We start from the raw sequence: 20,696 nt of genomic DNA, 5'->3' as shown, positions 1-20,696 counted from the left end.
CAATTGAAACTGACATCTATATTCTCTTCCATTTTGCTACAGCATTTCAAATTGGACACCCTGATTTTTACAGCATTCTCTAGCTTTTGAGACATCCCATGTAAATTGCCCGGAATGTCCTTTACCCAAATGCCATTGGAAAACAGTCATTGGTCCACAGTACAGCAGCATATGCAGGTCTGGTTGTTTCATGGCACACCTGAGTTTTGCTACTGTTCCATGAGCTGTTGTGGGTTTCTAGTTGTTTTGCAGTGCTGCTCAAGTTTCTGATTCTCTCCTTTAAAGGCTGCTTGGATGCCTGGGAATAAAGTTATATGGAGTGTTTGAATGTGTGAGATAAATACAGGTGAGCAGAATTTCCTTTTTTTAAAAAAAAAAAAACAAGTTTTATTCAATTTTTACAAAACAACATAAAAAAAGCTCTTTTCAGTGTACAACATAATTCCAAGTCTCCACTTTTACATGCAATATGACAGTAATTATATATTCATTTTTACATTCAAAATTCTGTCTTGTCCATTTTTAACTTAATTCTATTATTATTTCTCCATTTCAACTTTTACATAAGAAAAGAAACAAACACATTCTAAGCATTTTCTCAATTCATTTCAATTTATTTCAAATATACTTCTTAAACATTAACATTTCTTTTAGGCGTGGCCTTTTCCAAAGTACTCTTTTCTCATTTTACCTCTCAACTTTTATATAAGAAAAGGAACAGGCAAGTTAATGCTATTCATTAATATTACTCTCATTCTAAACATCTTCTCAATTCATTTCAATTTATTTCAAATGTATTTCGTAACCCTTAACGTTTCTTTTAAACGTTGCCTTTTCCAAAGTACTCTTTTCTCTTTTAAATCACTCATAGTTTCCATATCTTCATGCTTATTCCCTTTTAATTCTTTTTTATCTTGTCAAATTTGCATTTCCATCGCATATTCTTTTCATAAAGTCTAGATTAATACAAGTTTTTCACATAAAACAAAACATAAATTTCCCCTCCCCTTTTACTAGTTTGGGGTGTCACCTCAGTGGCTTAAGTATGCCTTAATTCCCTCAGGTGAGAAGAATTTCTGAATGCAAATAGAACACCTAAATTCCCTCCATCATAGAGGTATAAAGTTTACATGCTGGAGGATACCAATAGCATTGTTTTCACATTATAAAACTACCCAGAGATTTTAATTCCTCCTTGATTTTCCTTTATTCGTATGAGTGGTCAACAATATTGTCTAATTTTTGAAAGAGCAGATTTAGAGCAGATATCTAGGTTCATGAGATTACTCAGAAAACCTCTCATAGTTACCATCATGTATATTAATGTGGTGTTCCAAGATGACACAGTACAGAAGACACAAACTCTACCAAAAAATTGAAAAGATAGAGGTCACAAACTGGAGTTCACATTTATATTGTTAGCTAAAATTCAACTTCATTTTTTTGTTAGTTGCTCTCTTGTATTCAAAGCAGGCCTCAGAATAATGATATAGCATTTTGGGAAAAAGATGCAGACCAGTAATCCAGCTGCTGAAGCCAAAATGGAGAAGATCTCCACAGCCACCATGTATTTTCCTTTGGTGCTCAGATAGGTAGGAACAAATAATATCCAGACACTACAAAAGACCAACATGCTGAAGGTGATAAATTTAGCTTCATTGAAACTGTCAGGTAAATTCCTAGCTAGGAAGGCTACTGTGAAGCTGACAGCAGTCAAGAACCCCATAAAGCCTAGTACAGTATAAAACATAGTGGTTGAACCTTCATTACATTGCAGGACAATTTCTTCAGCCATGGAATATATGTCAGAATCGGGGAAGGGAGGAGAAATTGCAAGCCATACCACACAAATAGAGAATTGTACCAGGGAGCAACATAGAACAATAGAGATAGCCGGTCCTTTTCCTACCCATTTCCTCATTTTGGAGCCTGGTTTGGTGGCCATGAAAGCAAGCACAACAATGGTTGTTTTCCCCAAGATACAAGAAAGAGCAATAGAGAACATTATGCCAAATGAAGTTTGTCGCATGAGACATTTCACTTGGTCAGGTTGCCCAATGAAAAGCAAAATGCAAAGGAAGGAGAGGAGAAGAGCAATGAGAAGAATATAGGTGAGATTTCTGTTGTTGGCTCTGACAATGGGAGTGTCCTGGTGTTTAATGAAGATCCCCAGCACCAACGCTGATATCACAGAAAAGAAGATTGCAATAATTGCCAAAGAACTGCCCATGGGCTCTTGGTAGGATAAGTAAATTACAATTTTTTGAAGGCAACTATCTTGATCTTTGTTTGGATATTGATCTTCTGGACATGCTAAACAATCATCTAAGTCTAAGAAAAAAGAAAGAAAAACAAAATATGTCATAAACACATTATTGTTTTTCACTATGAATATCACAGATTAGGTAAAAAAACAAGCTAGGTCTCACTTTTGGGGTAGGTTGTATTTTTGAGGAAACACAGTATAAGTTTAAAATAAATGTAGTATGCCCTGCATGAGTTTGGTTTCCTAATATGCTCTACCTTGAAGGACTGACCAAAATCTAATAGTCTGTCTTGGACACAGCTTTCTTTTATCTTATCATTGCTTCACTCCTTCAAATTCTACTCATCTTCTCATCACACCTCCCAGTTGAATTGTTGCAATGAAGCTGCCCTTGAAAACAATCTTGAATATGCAACTAGGCCAGAATTCATCAACAAAGCATTTCTGGGTACCACATCATTCACCTGAGTTACCTTAGTGATGTGTGACCTGCCCTGGTACCAGTTACTTTCTGGGTACACTTTAAGGTGGCTATTGTCACTTTAAAGTCCTGTATTGTAGCCAAAGTGTTTCTGGAACTATTTCTGGCTATTTTCCAACCATTGGTATAGGATGGAGATTGGTTTGGTGCCTAGTGGGGACGATATTGTTTTTATTCCTATTTTTATTGGTGGTTGTCAGTCATCTAAGATTATTATATTAGAATGGCAATGATAGAAGTTCTACAAGTTTGTCAATCAAATCAAACAACCATTACATCTGGATAAAATAGGATGTAAAATTAAGCAGAAACCCGTGGAAAAATAATTTCCACTGTCAATTTACCTTTACTATCAAAAGAAGATAAAAAGGAAGAATCATGTATAGTCTATCAACGAGTGCTGGTTTCTTCAACAGTGTTCATAATATTTTTTCAAGAAGACATGAAAAGGCACAACTGAAATCTGGGAAACTTATTGGTGCTTAGGCTATTTAAATTGAGCTGATTTTGTTATTTCACTGAACCATGAACAATTAGTTCAGATTTTCCCTTTTTATATTAATTTAACTAAGAATTACTATTATTATATTATATTTGGATATTATTATCCAAAAGTGATTAGAAAGGAAGTTTGCAAATTTAGTGTCCCTTCTAAAGTGCCAGCCAGTGTCTGAGTATGATGGCTTTTCTGCTACAGCACTAAACTTTTGGGAGACCATTGTTTTGTGGTCTCCTCACAAGGAGCAGCTGTCTGAAGATCTTCTGTAGGAGATCTCAAGAGGAATTATCTGAAGAGGAAATTATTGAACAGTCAGTCTGGTTGCTGGCTTTCATTCTGCCAGTCATTTCTGTTTTCATGGAGCCATCTTCATTTCACAATATCTTCCCTGGAAGCCCCAACAATTAGTTCAAAATTTTCATTGGTAAACTATACAAGATATTCAGCACTACAATATTATTAAAATTCACACTTAATAAATTATTGATATATTCAATACATTCCTTTGCTTACCCGTTTGGTCAGATATCTTCCCTTCTGCACATCGTCTACAATCATAGCAGCAAGATAATTTCCCTTCCACTTTTATCTTGCTATAGCCAAGGGGACATTTCTCATTACAGATGGAAAGAGGTAATGTCTGTTGATAAATAAAATCACATAAAGAAGTTTATGAGCTGAACAAGTTCTTGGATGAGAAGTGAAATGTCTTCAAAGAGAAACCAAAAAGTCCAGTTGCCTCTGGAAAAAAAAGGGGAAGAACATTTGGGATAAGGAAGTTATGTTATAACTTTTGATTATTGTTATAAATCATAACTTTTGAGTATCTTAGTGCTACAAATACTCAAAATCTTTATATCAAATCTGAAATTTGTTGGTCCATTTTTCAAAATTGTTGCTTGTTTAAATTACCCACTAAATTCCCCACATCTTACTAATGGTGTGTTTATGGTAAACAGTGTATTGTAAAACTCAGTTCTGAGAAAACCAGTACCAGAAGCTGCTTGGGCAATGTTTAATTCTGGAACCCTTAAAAGACAGTTTCCTTAAGATTTCAATCTTGTTTTGGGTTCCTACTCTTCTTAAAGCAATTTGTGTATTGGTAATCATTTTTCATGTGTATGTTTTTACAGATCCATATAAAATATTGAAAATAATATTAAAGCAATTGCATTTTAGTGAAATAAATCATTCTGATTTGCATATTGATTTATTATAACAATGCCAGAAACAAACTCCTCCCCATCTCACATCCACACATAAAACAAACAGTGCACAACATCTCAAACAAGATCCTCACCGAAGCCGAAACCAATGTCCTTTCGAAAGGATTCAACTTTGCTGTCGTGCCCAAACACATCCCCACAGAAACCATTATATGCCGAGTTGAAGCCAGCCTGACCAAAACCAACCCTGATGATGCTAACAGGATCAAACTCGAAATCACCAACATCCTCTGCACCAGCAAACCACGGAAAGCAACTTATCCAAAGAGGAACAAACTGCATTACTTAACCTGAAAGAAGAAACCAGCATAATCATCCTACCAGCAGACAAGGACAACAGGACAGTGGTTATGAACTCATCTGACTACCAAACCAAGTTAACCAACCTACTCCAAGACCCCACATACAAACCCCTAAACACAGACCCCACCACCTACCTAGAAAAAAACAGCAAGATCCAAAATAAAAGCCTCCCCCATCAGTGAAATAATCCAGCAAAGAATCATACCGAGAGAGAAATCATCCAGATGCCCTAAGCTTTTTGGTCTCCCCAAGATACACAAAGAAGGAACCCCACTTAGACCAATAGTCAGCTCCATAGGCTCACCTCTACGAAACCTAGCCAAATTTCTCACCAAACAACTACAGCCCTATGCAGAATCCATTAACTCACATGTAAGAAACTCATTCCAGTTCATTGACATCATAAAGAAACAAAACTTACAGCCCAGTGACCTACTACTGTGTTTTGATATCATATCCCTCTTCACCCAAGTGCCTATAAAAGAAGCCTTGACAGCCATCTAAAACAAATACAACCCCCCCAAGCACATCCTAGATCTGACCAACCACTGCCTACCCAATACATACTCCACCTACAATGGACAAAAATACAAACAAATAGAAGGAGCACCCATAGGATCACCCCTCTCACCTGTCATTGCAAACCTCTACACGGAACACTTTGAAACACAAGCTCTAGAAAAATATGATCACAAACCCAAACCCTGGCTCAGATACGTAGATGACACCTTCATAATCTGGCCACATGGGAAAGAAAAACTGAACAACTTCCTCACACACCTCAACAGCCTACACCCCAAAATACAATTCACCATGGAAACAGAAGCTAACAATCAACTTCCCTTCCTAGATGTCTTAGTGCACAAAAAAATCCAATGGCTCCCTAGGACACACCATCTACCAGAAGAAAACACATACAAACTGCTATCTACACACACTCTCACACCACCACCCAGCACAGATCAATTCCGTAGCCGAGACACTCATCTCCAGAGCAAAATGCTTAGCCAACGAACAACACCTAAAAACCGAACTACACACTCTCACTAATGTACTAACAGCCAATGGATACCAAAGAAAAAAGATTACCCACCTAATCCAAAAAGAAACCCCAACCAAAATCCAAGACAGAGAAAAAGAGAATGGCAAAAGCCTCCTCCCATATATATTAAAGGCACTACAGACAAAATCAGCAAGATCCTCCAAAAACACAACATTAAGACAGCATTCTGCACAAACAGAAAAATATCCACCATCCTAAGAAACCCTAAAGACAAAATTGAATTAGAAAATGAAGGAGTATACGAAATCCCATGCACCACCTGCCCCAACACATACATTGGACAAACCAACAGAAGAATTAGTGTACGCATTGAAGAACACAAGAACTCAATCCAAAAAGAAGAACCAACCTCTTCCCTGGACTAGCACCTCAAAGCCACAGGACATGAGTTTGACTTTAAAAATACCAGAACTATCGCCAAAACTGAACACTTCAACAACAGAACAATCAGAGAAGCCATACAGATAGAAAAACACACACACAACATGAATAAACGAGATGATACCTCCCACATACAAGCCATTTGGAAACCCGCTCTCATTAACAAATGAGTACTTAACATGAAGAATGACACCAGACCCACACCCACAAGATTCTACCGCCACATTCCACCTAGAAAGCAGACTCACACCCACACAGATGAAGAGACACGACCACGGACCAGAAGCCGTACCGCAACTGCATCACTACCCACTTCAAACCCCTCTGACCCATCCATGAAGCGAACTGATGCCACCATGAAGATGTGGCATGACCACGAATGCGGAGCCAAAAAACAGGATCACAGCTCACTAACTCAAATCCCCCGACAACTAAGACTAGCCTGAGCACAGCCAAGCCCCCACCTGAACAGAACACACACCCAGCCCATCAGAACACAGCTGAGCCCCCATCCAGTCAAGTTACACCCCCACTGGCCGTTAAAAGGAAGAAGCAGCTGCAAGCTCATATTACTCCGAGAAGCACAAAGCCGAAGACACAAGCCTGAAGATGATGAATGAGACTTCATTGAAACGTTGCCTAGATACTTCCAATCTTACGTGGGAGAAAACCCAAATAACCAAAGATACATACCTACGTACGTACACACACACACACACACACACACACACACACAAACACACACATATATATATATATATGTGTTATTCTGGGGTTTCGGGCATTTGATCCCCTAGATTATGCAAGTACCTAGAAGCATACCTACGTGAAGTTTCATTCATCATCTTCAGGCTCTGTCTTCGGCTCTGTGCTTCTCAGAGTGATGTGGGGTTTGAGCTATACATGAAGCAAACTGACACCCACCATGAAGATGCAGCACGACCACGAACTTGAAGCCAAACAGCAGGATCACAGCTCACCAGTTCAAATCCCCCAGCAACTAAGACTAACCTGAGCACAACCAAGCCCCCACCTGAACAGAACACGCCTCCACCCAATCAGGACACGGCCAATCAGAACACAGCCAAACCCCCTACCAATGAGAACACACCCCCACCCAATCAGAACACAGCCAAGCCCCCACCCAATCAAGTCACACCCCCACTAGCAGTTAAAAGGAAGAAGCAGCTGCAAGCTCACATCACTCTGAGAAGCACAGAGCCGAAGACAGAAGCCTGAAGATGATGAATGAGACTTCATCGAAACGTTGCCTAGATACTTCCAATCTTACGTGGGAGAAAACCTGAATAACCAAAGATCCACATACAATATATATACATACCCACACACACACATACATATATGTATATGTATATGTACATGTACATGTACACACACACACACACACACACACACACACACATATATGTGTGTGTGTGTGTGGCATTCAGCTTTGTCCAGGTATTTTCCCACGTTATTGTAGTTGTGCTTTTAAAGTTGTAGCAACGTTTTGGTAGAATCTCATCTGCCATCATCAGGCTTCTGTATAGTGTTCATCTGTGAGTCAGACTTTTACAGTGGTTTCAGATTTAAATTTGGGGCAGCCTATTGTGCTAGAATGGTTTTTTCTTCATCCTGGTTGGTTGGGAGTCTTGGTCTGTGTTTATTGGTCTTGGAGTTTGCTGTGTTCTGCTTGATTGGTGTTTGTAATATCTTCTGTTTGTTTTGTGGCTCTTTTTGTATCTTGATTGGCTAGCAACATTGTGTTACTTAATGGAGGCCTTTAGTGAAGCTTGGCTCCGGGTAAATGGATGGCTGTCATTAGTTAGGAAGCTAGATTTCATCTGGGTGCCTGGTTGGGGTGTGTTTGAGCTGGAGGTATCAGGGGGGATCTGTTTGTGCCCAGGTGTTTGCCTGGCTTGTGGTGTGGAGATTTTTTTTGTTTGTGAGTGCAGGCTTCCAGATAATTGACAGTCTGGTGGAGTCATCTCTTCTATTCATGCTTTCAGGACTTTTTTCAATCTCTATGGCTTCTCTGATAATTCTGTAGCTGGGTTTTCTATAGTGGCTAGGGTTTTGGTGCCATTGAAGTCGATGCTATGACCTGTTGCTTTCATGTGTTGGACTAGTGAGGAAATGTGTTGCAGCTTTTTTACTGCGTTTTTGTGTTCATCCAGGCAGGTACTTATTCTTTTATTGGTCTGTCCGATGTATGTGGCAGGGCATGATGTGCAGGGGACTTGATATATGCCTTGGTTTTCCAGGTTAATTTTATCTTTGGGGTTTCTTAGGATGGCTGCTATATTTCTGTCTGTTTTGAAGGCAGTCTTGATGTGATGCCTGTGAAGTATCTTACTGATATTGTCTGTAGTACCCCTTATGTAGGACAGGACAGCTGTTCCAGAGGTCTGTTCATCTTCTAGGTCTCCAAAGGTCTCAGTGTGTTTTTGTGGATCAAGCCAGTGATTTTGCTTTTGTGGAAGCCGTTGGCTGTCAGTACTTTAGTCAGGGTGCCTAGTTCAGACTTTATGTGTGTCTTGTCTGCCAGGTGTTTGGTTCTGGTGATTAGTGTTTTGGCCACGGAGTTTATCTGTGCTGGGTGGTAGTGGGATTGGGCATTGAGGTAGTGGTTGGTGTGTGTTTTCTTCTGGTATATGGTGTGTCCTAGTGTGCCATCTGTTTTTTTTTTTTTTTTTTGTAGATTAGTACATCTAGGAATGGTAGTTGTTTGTTGTTTCCGTTTCCATGGTGAATTTGATTTTGGAGTATGTTAGGAAATTGTTTAGGTTTTCTTTACCATGGGACTAAATCACAAATGCGACATCGATGTATCTTAACCATAGTTTGGGTTTGTGGTTGGCATTGCCTAGGGCTCTGGATTCGAATTCTTCCATGAACAGGTTTGCAATGATGGGTGACATAGGGGCTCTTTCAATTTGCTTGTATCTTTGTCCTATGTATATGAAATATATGTTGGTTAAGCAGTGTTCTGCTAGTTCCATGAGGTGTTTGGGTGGTTGGTGTTTATTTTTGATGATTTCTAGGGTTTCTTTTATCAGGATTTGAGTGAATAGTGAAACCACGTCGAAACTTACAAGCAGATCTTTCTGTTCCACATGTAGATCTTTGATCATTTCCAAAAGGTGGAATGAGTTTTGTACATGTGAAGCTGCCGCTTCAGCATGGGGCTGTAGCTACTTTGCTAGACAAACACAATACACAATCCTGATGATGGCAGATGAGATTCTGCCGAAACGTCTCTACAACTTTAAAAGCACAACTATAATGAGGTAGGAAAATACCCGAACAAAGCTGAATACCATAAATATAAATACACATGAAAATTTAAGAAAACAAATACACACACACACACACACACACACACACAGTTCAATCAGAATTCAAAATTGACTGAATATGGCTGAATATCCTTCAATTTGCTTGTATCTTTGTCCTATGTATATGAAATATATGTTGGTTAAGCAATGTTCTGCTAGTTCCATAAGGTGTTTGGGTAGTTGGTGTTTATTTTTGATGATTTCTAGGGTTTCTTCTATCGGGATTTGAGTGAATAGTGAAACCATGTCGAAACTTACAAGCAGATCTTTTTGTTCCACATGTAGATCTTTGATCATTTCCAAAAGGTGGAATGAGTTTTGTACATGTGAAGCTGCTGCTTCAGCATGGGGCTGTAGCTACTTTGCTAGACAAACACAATACACAATCCTGATGATGGCAGATGAGATTCTGCTGAAACGTCTCTACAACTTTAAAAGCACAAGTATAATGAGGTGGGAAAATACCCGAACAAAGCTGAATACCATAAATATAAATACACACATGTGGTGGACTGGCAATTGAAAAATGATGGGAGACGCAGAGAAAGACGTCTGAGCAACTGCCAGCCCCGAGAGCCCTCGAGTAGCAGTATTTATTAAGAAAATGCAAGTACAAAATCAAAACAATGACTTCAACATTAGCTCAGCAACATTATCTAGCTAGGCCTTGGCGAAGGTGATAAATTTCCGTGAGAAAGCAGGGCACCAAAGGTCCCATGGGGAATGGCTCAGATAGGTACTGTGAACTCCCACACATTCCTGTCCTCTGAGCTTTGCAGATAACAGGATCAAACTCTCATCATAAAGACACTACTGCCCTCATGAGGAGCGTTTGTGATACCCCAGATCTTACAAAGCTGTACAAGAACTTGCAGAATATGATGGATATATTACCACATTCCCTCCTTTTTATTTATTCAAAGATAGGGGGTGTTTCAGTGGCAAAATACACAGTTCCTCGCAAAACTTGGTTTCGTACACTTAAGGCTGAGGCACACATTTGAAATAGATTAGGAATACATTGAATACAGCAACATAACATAATAAGTGTAATAACAATTATTACAACTAATTGAAGCAATAAACGTAACCATGAGCTGTCAGGAAGCCAATCCCATAGCAAAGCCCAAAGTGACTTATTGAAGCCATCTTTTCCTGCTTCGTGTTCAGCTATGCGGTCTTCCATATCATGAACAGTTCTTGTAATGTTAGGCTCATAATTATGTATAAAAAAAACAACAATGTAAATGAATTAAAGCACAAACTCCTAACATTATATCTAAAGCATAAAGTAACTTGGCGAATTTCAGACACTTCTTCATTTAACATCTTAATATTCTCAACAGTATCATAAAACATAGCAACAGTAAAATTATTTAAAATATGAATATCTCTATAGTTCATAGCTATTCCAAAAAGGTGGGTACATACATACAAAGCTAACAATTAGTTACATTTAAACTCTTTGCTGCAATCCGAACGTCCTTGATGTAGGAATTTTCCTTCCATAAATTATCACCAAGGTCTCTAGTTTCTGAGATAATGGCAGCTCTCCGCCTCCGCATTAGAGTCCGTGGAGGCATAAGGCGAATGGAAAAAGAAGTTGTGTAAAAGTAACTTAGGCAACTCCAATTGACACCAATATTGTCCATAGTCTGAAACAGAAACTTTAAACAGGATCAGAGTTGTAGCACAGGCTGAAGATATAATATCCTTATCAGGTCCCGAGTAAAGAATGTCTTGACCCTTATGCCAGGACCAATATGCTGGAAAAATCAAAGATGCCGCTGTTTGCAGATTAATTTAGTCCAATTCCCCAAAGGAACCTGCTGCATACAAGTTGATAACCTCAGATAAGCAGTCATCTTTCCCAGCTTTCACAGCGCCACGCCTGGACTGCGGCATCAAGAGAATCAGGAACCACGGAAACGCCATCCTGAGAATCAGGAACCTCAGGAACGGAATCAGGAACCACAGGAACGCCATCCTGAGAATCAGGAACATCCCTCACTGGCACCTGCGAAGGCGCTTGTGAATGATCAGGCCGGATACATCGACCAGGAACCCAACGAATTTGACCAAGATGTTCTACTGCTGCATAACCACGTCCCCACGTAATCAGCTCAGCGGGAACCCATGCCGGATCCGGAAGGAATCGCACCAACACTCGAGGCCTCACTGCATCTGTAGAAGGGGAAGAAAAATGCCTGCTGGCGCGCTAGGGAGGTTACCAGACAAATTTAAAAATTTAAAGTATACAAAGCAAGATTTAAATGATCTTGAATTGCCGGAAGCCCCAGGAGCTTCCCTCCTTTTTTATTTAATTTAGCTAACATGTTCTTGAGCGTGCCATTATAACGCTCCACAATAGCTTGTCCTGTGGAATTGTATGGAATTCCAAATTTATGTTCCACGGACCACTGTTTGCAAAACTGATCAAAGACTGTGCTCCGATAAGCCGCACCATTGTCTGTTTTTAAAGTTTGAGGCGTACCAGCGACTGAAAATGTCTTAATGCAATGATTGATGACATGTTTAACGCTTCACCTCTTTGAGGAGTAGCCATTAGAAATCCTGAATAAGTATCCACAGTCACATGTATATACTTCCAAGGTGCAAATGATGGATACTGAGTAACATCCATTTGCCAAATCATTGAGGGTTTCAACCCCTGGGGTTGACTCCCATAGGAATAGCTGTGCCTTGCTTTGAACAAGTTGGACATTGTTGAATTATGGCAGCAGCTTCTGCAGCAGTAAGCTTGAATTGATGTGCCAACGCTTTAGCATTTTGATGAAAATAACTATGGCTGTCCCATGGCTGGACAGTGAGAACTGAAGTTACAGCACTGTCAGCTTTGGCATTGCCTTGTGATAAAATTCCAGGTAAATTACTATGACTACGGATATGGGCAATAAAACACACATTCATACGCTGCTCCAAACATTCTTGCAACAACAAAAAGCAAACGTAGAATATTAGGTGATATTCCAGGAGACAAATAAGAACCTGCTACAAAGGGTAACAAATTATATACATACAAAGAATCCACTATTAGATTAAAATCCTGATTTTGAAAATTTTGAAAAGCCAAAACTACAGCAGCAAGTTCTGCCTGCTGGGCAGACTTCTGCTCTGATGTCACTTTTGTATGCCAAATTCCAGATTTATCTTTCCAAACACAAGCACCAAAAACTTTCCCTCCATCAGTAAAGACTGTAGGAGCATCTGATATAGGCTGATTTACTGATTTAGGTCACACCCTGTCCCATTGATCTCTCATTTTGCTGACTTTGACCCCCAGGAGCCTGACATTGCGCTTTAAAATGTCCAGGCTTCCCACAATTAAAAAGTTTCTTTTTTAGCATTTCCTGCCGGAGAGCCAGAACTAAAGTCTCCATGTTAAAGTCTGACTCCCCACCTTTTGGCAATCTGCGTTAGCCTGATCTACTGCTAACTTCAAAAGCAATTCATTCCGGGCAAATTGATTGTCAATTTGCCTTTCAATAGCCACTTTCAATCTGCTAATGAAATTTTCATAGGGTTCATTGTTTCCTTGTTTGATGTTAGTAAAGGTCTTCTCACCACCTTCGCCGTCAGGGAGAGTCCGTACGGCTTGTAAATTTAACTGTGGGAGAAGAACGAACCCCTCCTCAGGCATTCTATCTCTCTGTTGATTTAAAGCAACGTCCACACCAATTTCTACTGGATTAAGTTAAATCTCCACTCCAAAATCTACCAAATCATCTCCTGATAATTCCCCTCTATTTGTTGCTTCTTGAATAGCTGCAGTAACTGCATCTACTTGAACTCTTAAAGGCAAACTCTTCTCTTCTGACAAAGTATTTTCAGTGCCTGACAGCCCTCTGGATTTATCTGGAGGTGCTGTCGGTGGCAATATCGTACCGCATTGTAAGGCGGCAAACCTTCTTCGAGGGGTGATAGGAGCGGTTGTTCATGCGTAGCTAATGCATCCATAACCACCCTCCAGGTTAACAAAATTGAAGAAGGGGCACGAGGCTCCTCGTGCAAAAATTTCCCTATCTTTCTCCAGCGCTCTACTTTAATACTACCTCCCTCTGGATAACACGGAATATGTTTCCAAACATACTGTAATAAATCCTCAATTTCTTTCTTTCCTACTTCATGTCCTCTACTATGAACTCCAAACTTAAAACTATTCCCAGCGATCTCTCTCATTTCTCTAAGGTGCTTTGTCTGAGCTTTAGAGAGACCTTCCCCCATACTCACGAAAAGAATCTGTCTCCGTCCAGCGAAGAAGATGAGGGCCCAGTCGAATCCGCGACGGTGAGTATAGGATGCGGGAAACGATGCGCTTTCAAGCTATCACGCCAAAACGTATAGCCTTTCAAAGCTATCACGTCGGGGTCACCACTTGTGGTGGACTGGCAATTGAAAAATGATGGGAGGCGCAGAGAAGGCGTCTGAGCAACTGCCAGCCCGAGAGCCCTCGAGTAGCAGTATTTATTAAGAAAATGCAAGTACAAAATCAAAACAATGACTTCAACATTAGCTCAGCAACATTATCTAGCTAGGCCTTGGCGAAGGTGATAAATTTCCCGTGAGAAAGCAGGGCACCAAAGGTCCCATGGGAATGGCTCAGATAGGTACTGTGAACTCCCACACACATTCCTGTCCTCTGAGCTTTGCAGATAACAGGATCAAACTCTCATCATAAAGACACTACTGCCCTCATGAGGAGCGTTTGTGATACCCCCAGATCTTACAAAGCTGTACAAGAACTTGCAGAATATGATGGATATATTACCACACACACACACACACACACACACACACACACACAGAGTTCAATCAGAATTCAGAATTGACTGAATATGGCTGATATTGCCAGTTATGTGGATATTGCATTTTTGTTTGAAGTGTGCACCAGATTTAAAACCAAAATGATTTTTTAAAAATTCTCTAACATTAGCTTTGCTAAAAATATTGGTCATAGATTTTTTTTCTCCTGTGTCTAAAATATTTTTACTTTGGATACATCCACCAATGATTAAAAAGAGTTCCCTTTTACTGAGATCCACATTAATTTGGGGGATATGATTCTCTGATTTTTTAAGATAAGATTGCATATTATATCCTTTATAAATCAAATTCAGCATTCTAACAAATGTAGAGAAAGACCACAAACCAATTATTTTCCATCATGTTTCTTCCTTAACTGATTAGTGTGTTGTTGTTATTTAATATCTTAACTCCCCTTTAAAAAAAAGACTTTTATCAATATTATACAATTCTAATAGCATACTTGAATTAGAATGGATGAATGGAGTCTCCAGTAAAAAAATATTTTCTAGTATAAAATTTATGTTAATTGATCAATTTCAGCGGAGGTAACTGAAATTTTAATTTTAATGAGTTAAAATCATGAGCATATGTATCTCATTTAAAAAAATATTATTTCTCTGTCAATAAAAAGTTTATTTTCAAAGTAGAAATCTCAGAAGTTGTATAAATTTCTAGATATCCATTTTTTCTTAATGTAATTAGAAGCACATCCTTTATATTAGGATAATGTTGCATTGGAACTTTACTGTATCAGTAAGACAATTGTCAGAGAAATGTAATAAATAAATATCATACCCCAAAGGAGGGGAATATACTTATATATACATGTGTCAGTAGCTGACTGATTTCATGATGGTGAAAATTGGGACACACCTGTTGAAATCTGTGGGGCCAAATAATGTCCTTGGTAGAAATGGTGAGCAGACTGCCTGGAGTAGCCATAGACTCAACTTTTCCAACTTTAACTCTTAGAAATGACTTGTTTGGGAATGTCAACCAATTGGATATATCAAATCCAGTTATTAATTCCCCATTGGAGCCAAAAGAAGTATGTTCCCCGGCAGTGTTATTAAAGGAGAGCTGTTGCAGAAAATAGTGGAGCTGAATGAGAAAGAAAGAAAGAAAGAAAGGGGGAGGGAGGATCACCAGAATTCTTTAAAGAAATCTCAGTTTCTTCCTTATTATTTCAGTTACCAGGAAACCTTCATGGAGAGGGAGGGAGGGGAAGGAAGGAAGGAAGGAAGGAAGGAAGGAAGGAAGGAAGGAGAATTTTTTTGAAGGGGATTGACAGATTCTTCCTTTCAATTTGGAAAATGGAAAATTGACTTATGACCTCTCTACCCACTTCTAAAACTGAAAGAGAAATGTGTTCACCATCGCATATTTTTACTACCTTATTCCCTAATATTTGTTTTCATTAAAACAATTTCGGATGAAAATTCCATCACAAAATCAAGAAAAAGGAATTTCATAGATAACCTTGCATCGATTAAACAAACAACCCAACAATAATTATTTAACATTGTTTTCATAAAATGTACATAAAATAATCTCTATCATATAAAATTGAAAGCCTTTTCTTCCAAATAAGAATGGCCTTTAAAAATCTGAAAATATAATATAATAAAAATGAACTTTATACAATTCATTGGCAAATGTGCTATCACTGTAATTAATATTCTCATTTCCACAAGATTTGTCTTTCCTCTCTTTTCATTTTGCCTTAGGATGAGAATTTTATAATGAGAGAATGGAGGTAGGGAATAGTATTTAAATTTTCATGGATTCCTGGAAAACCATAGTAGCTAAGAGATTGCACTGTACTAAAAATCAGGAAAGCCATCCAGTGGATCCAGACATGTAATTTACATTTCTCTAGGAAGAACAATTCATGTGCCCATGTGCTTAGAAAGGTTTTTCCCTTTAAATCTTAGTCTCACCAAAATTAAGACAAAAGAAATGCTAATGCTACCCAAGTAGCTGTCAAGATTTAACACATCAATTTGTCAAATGTTCGTACATACATAACCCATTCCTATATGAACACAAAGCACACACCATTATTAATTAAGGTAGACAAGCCTTCAGGTATTTTAAGAAAGCAAATTCTTCTCTATTTGCCCTCTGGTATTAAGCAAATTACTTGGTAACCTTCCTGAATTTTGCATTAGCCAAAATTACCTCCCACTGTGACTGAAAGAAGAGCTTCCATTTCCTCTTATCAACTCTTTGGCCATACTTGATTTTAGATGAATACAATTGCCTTAGAGCATGTGCCACAGCATAGACTGCATTGTAGATGCTGTAGCTATGGCCAGTCATGCTCATTTCAAATATAGATTGAGAAAGAGTCTCCAGCTTCTCTTTCCCAGTACAAGTCCTTTCAGAGTTCCCATCCCTAATGTCACTAGAGAACGAACATTCAAATGCATCTTTCCAAAAGTCTCTAATAAAGCCATCTTCATTTTCTAAGTTTGGATTTCTCTTCTGTATAAATTCTTGGAATCCTGTCAGGTCTTTTGACCGAATTGCAAATGAAAGAGCACCATGGAGAAAATCAATGGGCAATTCTCTTTGCACAAGAAGGGAAGTGAATTCCATCTGGGCTGTCATGATCCAGATTTTGGTACTTCTCTGCTTTGGAATAGTGTCAGAATCTAATGCGTAGATCATTAATCTCAAAGCCACCAGGCCTGTAATTTCAGCATTCAGGATCACTGCAATGACTGTACTCCTCATAATGACTTTGTATAATTTATCTGCCTTATCTACCATCTCACCTACTTCATTACCATACATTATTTGAGGGATACTTTCTATAAAGTCAAAGCAGATTCCTTTCTCTGTAAACATGGAAAGACTATTCTGAATGAATCTCTCTTTATCTTCCTCAACAAAGCAAACTTTCCCAACCCAGGTCCATCCAAAATGCAATAGTAAATGTAGTATTCCATTAAACTGGTGCACCTCAACGGGGAACATCCATCTGACAAACAGTGCTGCTATTTCATCATTCATCAATGGAGCTGATCCATATGTGATCTAAATAGGAGTAAGGAAACAATAAAAGCAAAAAAGAAATTGTTCTAAAGAACAATGTGTGGTGCTTACATTTGTTTAATCAAACTTTCTGAGCTTGAGCGCAATACAGGAAAAAAACTTTAATGCTATGGTTTTACAGCTTAACATCTGGAAGTAGAGGGCTCTTCATCGAGAAAAACGTGTAGCAATTTTGGTGATTCCTTTTCATAAATGTGACCCTTTTTTGCCTCAAATGTTTCAGGCTTCTTGTAAAAAGAGTTATCATGAAGATCCGACACCTGAACTTATTAAAGAGCAAGTCAACTCACCATCTTGCTCCATATTTATATCTTACCTGGGGAAATTTGTAGTTGCACAGACTGGTTGCCATGTTCAGACAGGTCCTAGAACGGGGTCCTCCAATGATAGCTACCGTGTTGGTCTGGTCATTACATTTATAGTTGGGGATAAATTTATTTTTTGTAGATAGAAATTCCATTGCTAATTGATAAGTTGTAGTTTCCTCATGATTGTCAGTAGCAATGTGGAAGCCCAGAGTAACATTGGGTAATATTTCTGAATGTTCATTGATCTCATTAACAGCAAATGCCAGAGCCAAAGTATGTTGGTAATTATGAGTGAGGTACCTTCAGTGAGAGTTATAAATTATGTCAATATATTTCTTATTCAAATTAGGGCAGGTGATATACACACACGTATGTATATGTATGTGTGTACATAATCATAATCCCCTAAAATGCAGTGTTTATCATTTACCCTTAACATATGGAATGTAGTTTTTAGCAAGCTATAGCCCTAGATTTTATTGTTTGGATTGCATCATGTGGGAGATGGTTATCTAACATCGAGCTGAGACATTTGTAGATTGGCTACTGATGTTCTTAAGTTTCATTTTCTTAAAAAAAAACTGTCAAAGCCATTAGGCATTCTGCAGTTAGGTTTCTCTGAGCTCTAGAATATAGGTATTCATAAGGACTATTGGAATAGGGTAAGCATTCTACATTTGAGCAGGAAAGTGAAAAAAGAAAGGCGGGGGAAGGAAAACACAGTATTTAGGTGATGATGTGACTGAGTTTGAGGGCAAGGGAAATATATTTCTTACTATTTCTTGCATACTTACAGGTACTGATCAAGCACATCATGTGAAGGAACACTATGAAAAATGATCTGATTTGAAAGAAAGAAGACCTGATATATAATAGCAACAATGATTAAGTCTCCAGACTGATAATACTTGTGAACAATGGAAAGAGGACCTCTGAGCTTGCAGTTGTGAATAGGAGAATCCCATATTGTCTTAGGAAGCAAGAATAAAAACAGTATTCTGAACAGAAGCAACTCAGTATAAAATACAGTCATTGTAAGTGTTAAAGTGTTGCTCCAATTTCACCATTGAATGGATGGTCTGTGTCATAATCCACCAGCCTCTTAGGAACTTCATCTAAAATGAATTATCATGAATCAAATGTGCATCTTTCTTATTCTCCCTATTTGTAATTATATATTTCTGAGCTGATATTAATGTAATACATTTTTTTAACTGGTACTTACTGTTTTTTCATGTTTACTGGGATTCCCTTGGGACATGGAGAAAAAAAATGCAATAATGATACTTAATTTGGTAATTACTTAGAACATAATAACTTACTTGCAATAGTACTTTCTTTGCAAAATGTCAAAAGGAAAAATATGATTTTATATCTGCAAGACTGCTGTAATGTTTTGAACTTTTAAAATTTAATCATGAAGCAGAAAAGGGGGGCAGCACCGTATTTTTTTTGAAAGACATTACCATGTTGTGGTATACATATCTATAACCAGATTCCAAACTTTCTTGATTTATAACATAGTTTAAGAAGAACAGGAGTTCATTTGCTGCAATTATTTTGTCACTCCTCTGCTTAATGTAGTTTCTGCTCTGAAGAATGGCAGTATGACTGTTTGAGATCACAGATGGTTTGAAAGAGAAAAAATAATGCTGAAGTCATGCTACGGGTCAATGAGACAAGATGTACATACCACAAAAATAGCATAATTACAATAAACGTATCAACCACATTAATATAAACCCCATCATCTATAATAGATTTTGTCAGCCACAGAGCCACCACAAGACATTACTAGTTGCCAGAGACCTCCAGGTCTGATGACAAAGCCAGGTCTTCAGGGGCTTCCAGAAAATAAGGAGGGATGCAACTGACCTCATTTAGGGGGAGAAGGCTTTTATAAGGCAGGTACCATGGCCAAGAAGACTCACCTGCCTGAGTATGTAGTTCCCAGAGAGACAGGACATGTAGTATGCATTTCTTGTAGGGTCTGATGGGATAGAATAGAATAGAATAGAATAGAATAGAATAGAATAGAATAGAATAGAATAGAATAGAATAGAATAGAATAGAATAAGCTGAAAATTTTCTAGTCCAGCCCTCTGCTCAAGCAGGTGATCCCATACCAGAGAAGTCAAATTCAAAGCCTGCAGGCTGGAACTGGCCCACAGGGTGCCTATACCTGGCCCATACCATCCTAGTAACAGTAAAGGGTTGGCCCACAGAGCCTCTGCCAGAAAAAAATGGAGTTTGGAAGGGTCGCATGCAGCCTTCCCAAGCTCTGTTTTCACTGGCAGAGAGTTGCAGGATGCTATCATAGCTGAAAATAAAGCTCAGGAGGGCTGTAGGCAGCCCTCCAGCGTTCTGTTTTCTCTGGCCAAGAGTTGTAGGAAGCTGTCATAGCTGAAAACTGAGCTTAGGGGTCTTTTTTTGCTGGAAGAGCACTTGGACCATCACAGGTACCCCTGACAAGGGTGATGTCAAGCTAGCCACACCCACCTGGCCATGTCTCCTGCCACCCCTGAGGTCAAACAGAACCCTGATGCAGCCCTCAATGAAATTGAGTTTGACACCTCTGCCCTATACCATTCAGATAGGTGGCTGTCCAGTCTCTTCTCAAAAAACTCCAGTGATAAAACACCCATAATTTCTGAAGACAAACTATTCCATTACTTAATTGTTTTCACTGTTAGGAAGTTACTCCTTATTTCCACATTGCTTCTCTCCTTGATTAGTTTCCATTCATTGTTTCTTGACCTGTCCTCTGAAGCTTTGGAAAATAAATTGACCCCCTCTTCTTTGTGACAGCACCCAAATACTGGGATACTGGTATCACGTCCCCCCTAGCCCTTTTTTTCTCTAGACTAGCCAAACCCAAATCCTGTAACCATTCTTCATATGTTTTAGTCTCCAAGCCTTTAATCATCTTAATTGCTCTTCTCTG

General features: G+C 38.8%; 1 protein-coding gene across 1 annotated transcript; it reads right to left on the bottom strand.

Moving 5' to 3' along the window:
* Window positions 1–662: 662 nt before the first annotated feature.
* On the bottom strand, window positions 663–18,887 carry LOC113454856 (vomeronasal type-2 receptor 26-like). The gene is made up of 6 exons (XM_087918361.1): window positions 18,547–18,887; window positions 17,761–18,052; window positions 16,566–17,426; window positions 15,258–15,485; window positions 3,760–3,886; window positions 663–2,331 (listed from the first exon to the last, which is right to left on the bottom strand). Exons 1-6 carry the CDS (start codon window positions 18,783–18,785, stop codon window positions 1,436–1,438), a joined length of 2,643 nt encoding a protein of 880 aa, XP_087774487.1. The 5' UTR covers window positions 18,786–18,887; the 3' UTR covers window positions 663–1,435.
* Window positions 18,888–20,696: the final 1,809 nt, after the last annotated feature.

Source organism: Pseudonaja textilis, chromosome Z (genome assembly GCF_049901715.1).
Source record: "Pseudonaja textilis isolate UNSWEBS1 chromosome Z, rPseTex1.2, whole genome shotgun sequence".
Taxonomy (NCBI): Eukaryota; Metazoa; Chordata; class Lepidosauria; order Squamata; family Elapidae; genus Pseudonaja; species Pseudonaja textilis.
This window is presented reverse-complemented; position numbering and strand designations above follow the sequence as displayed.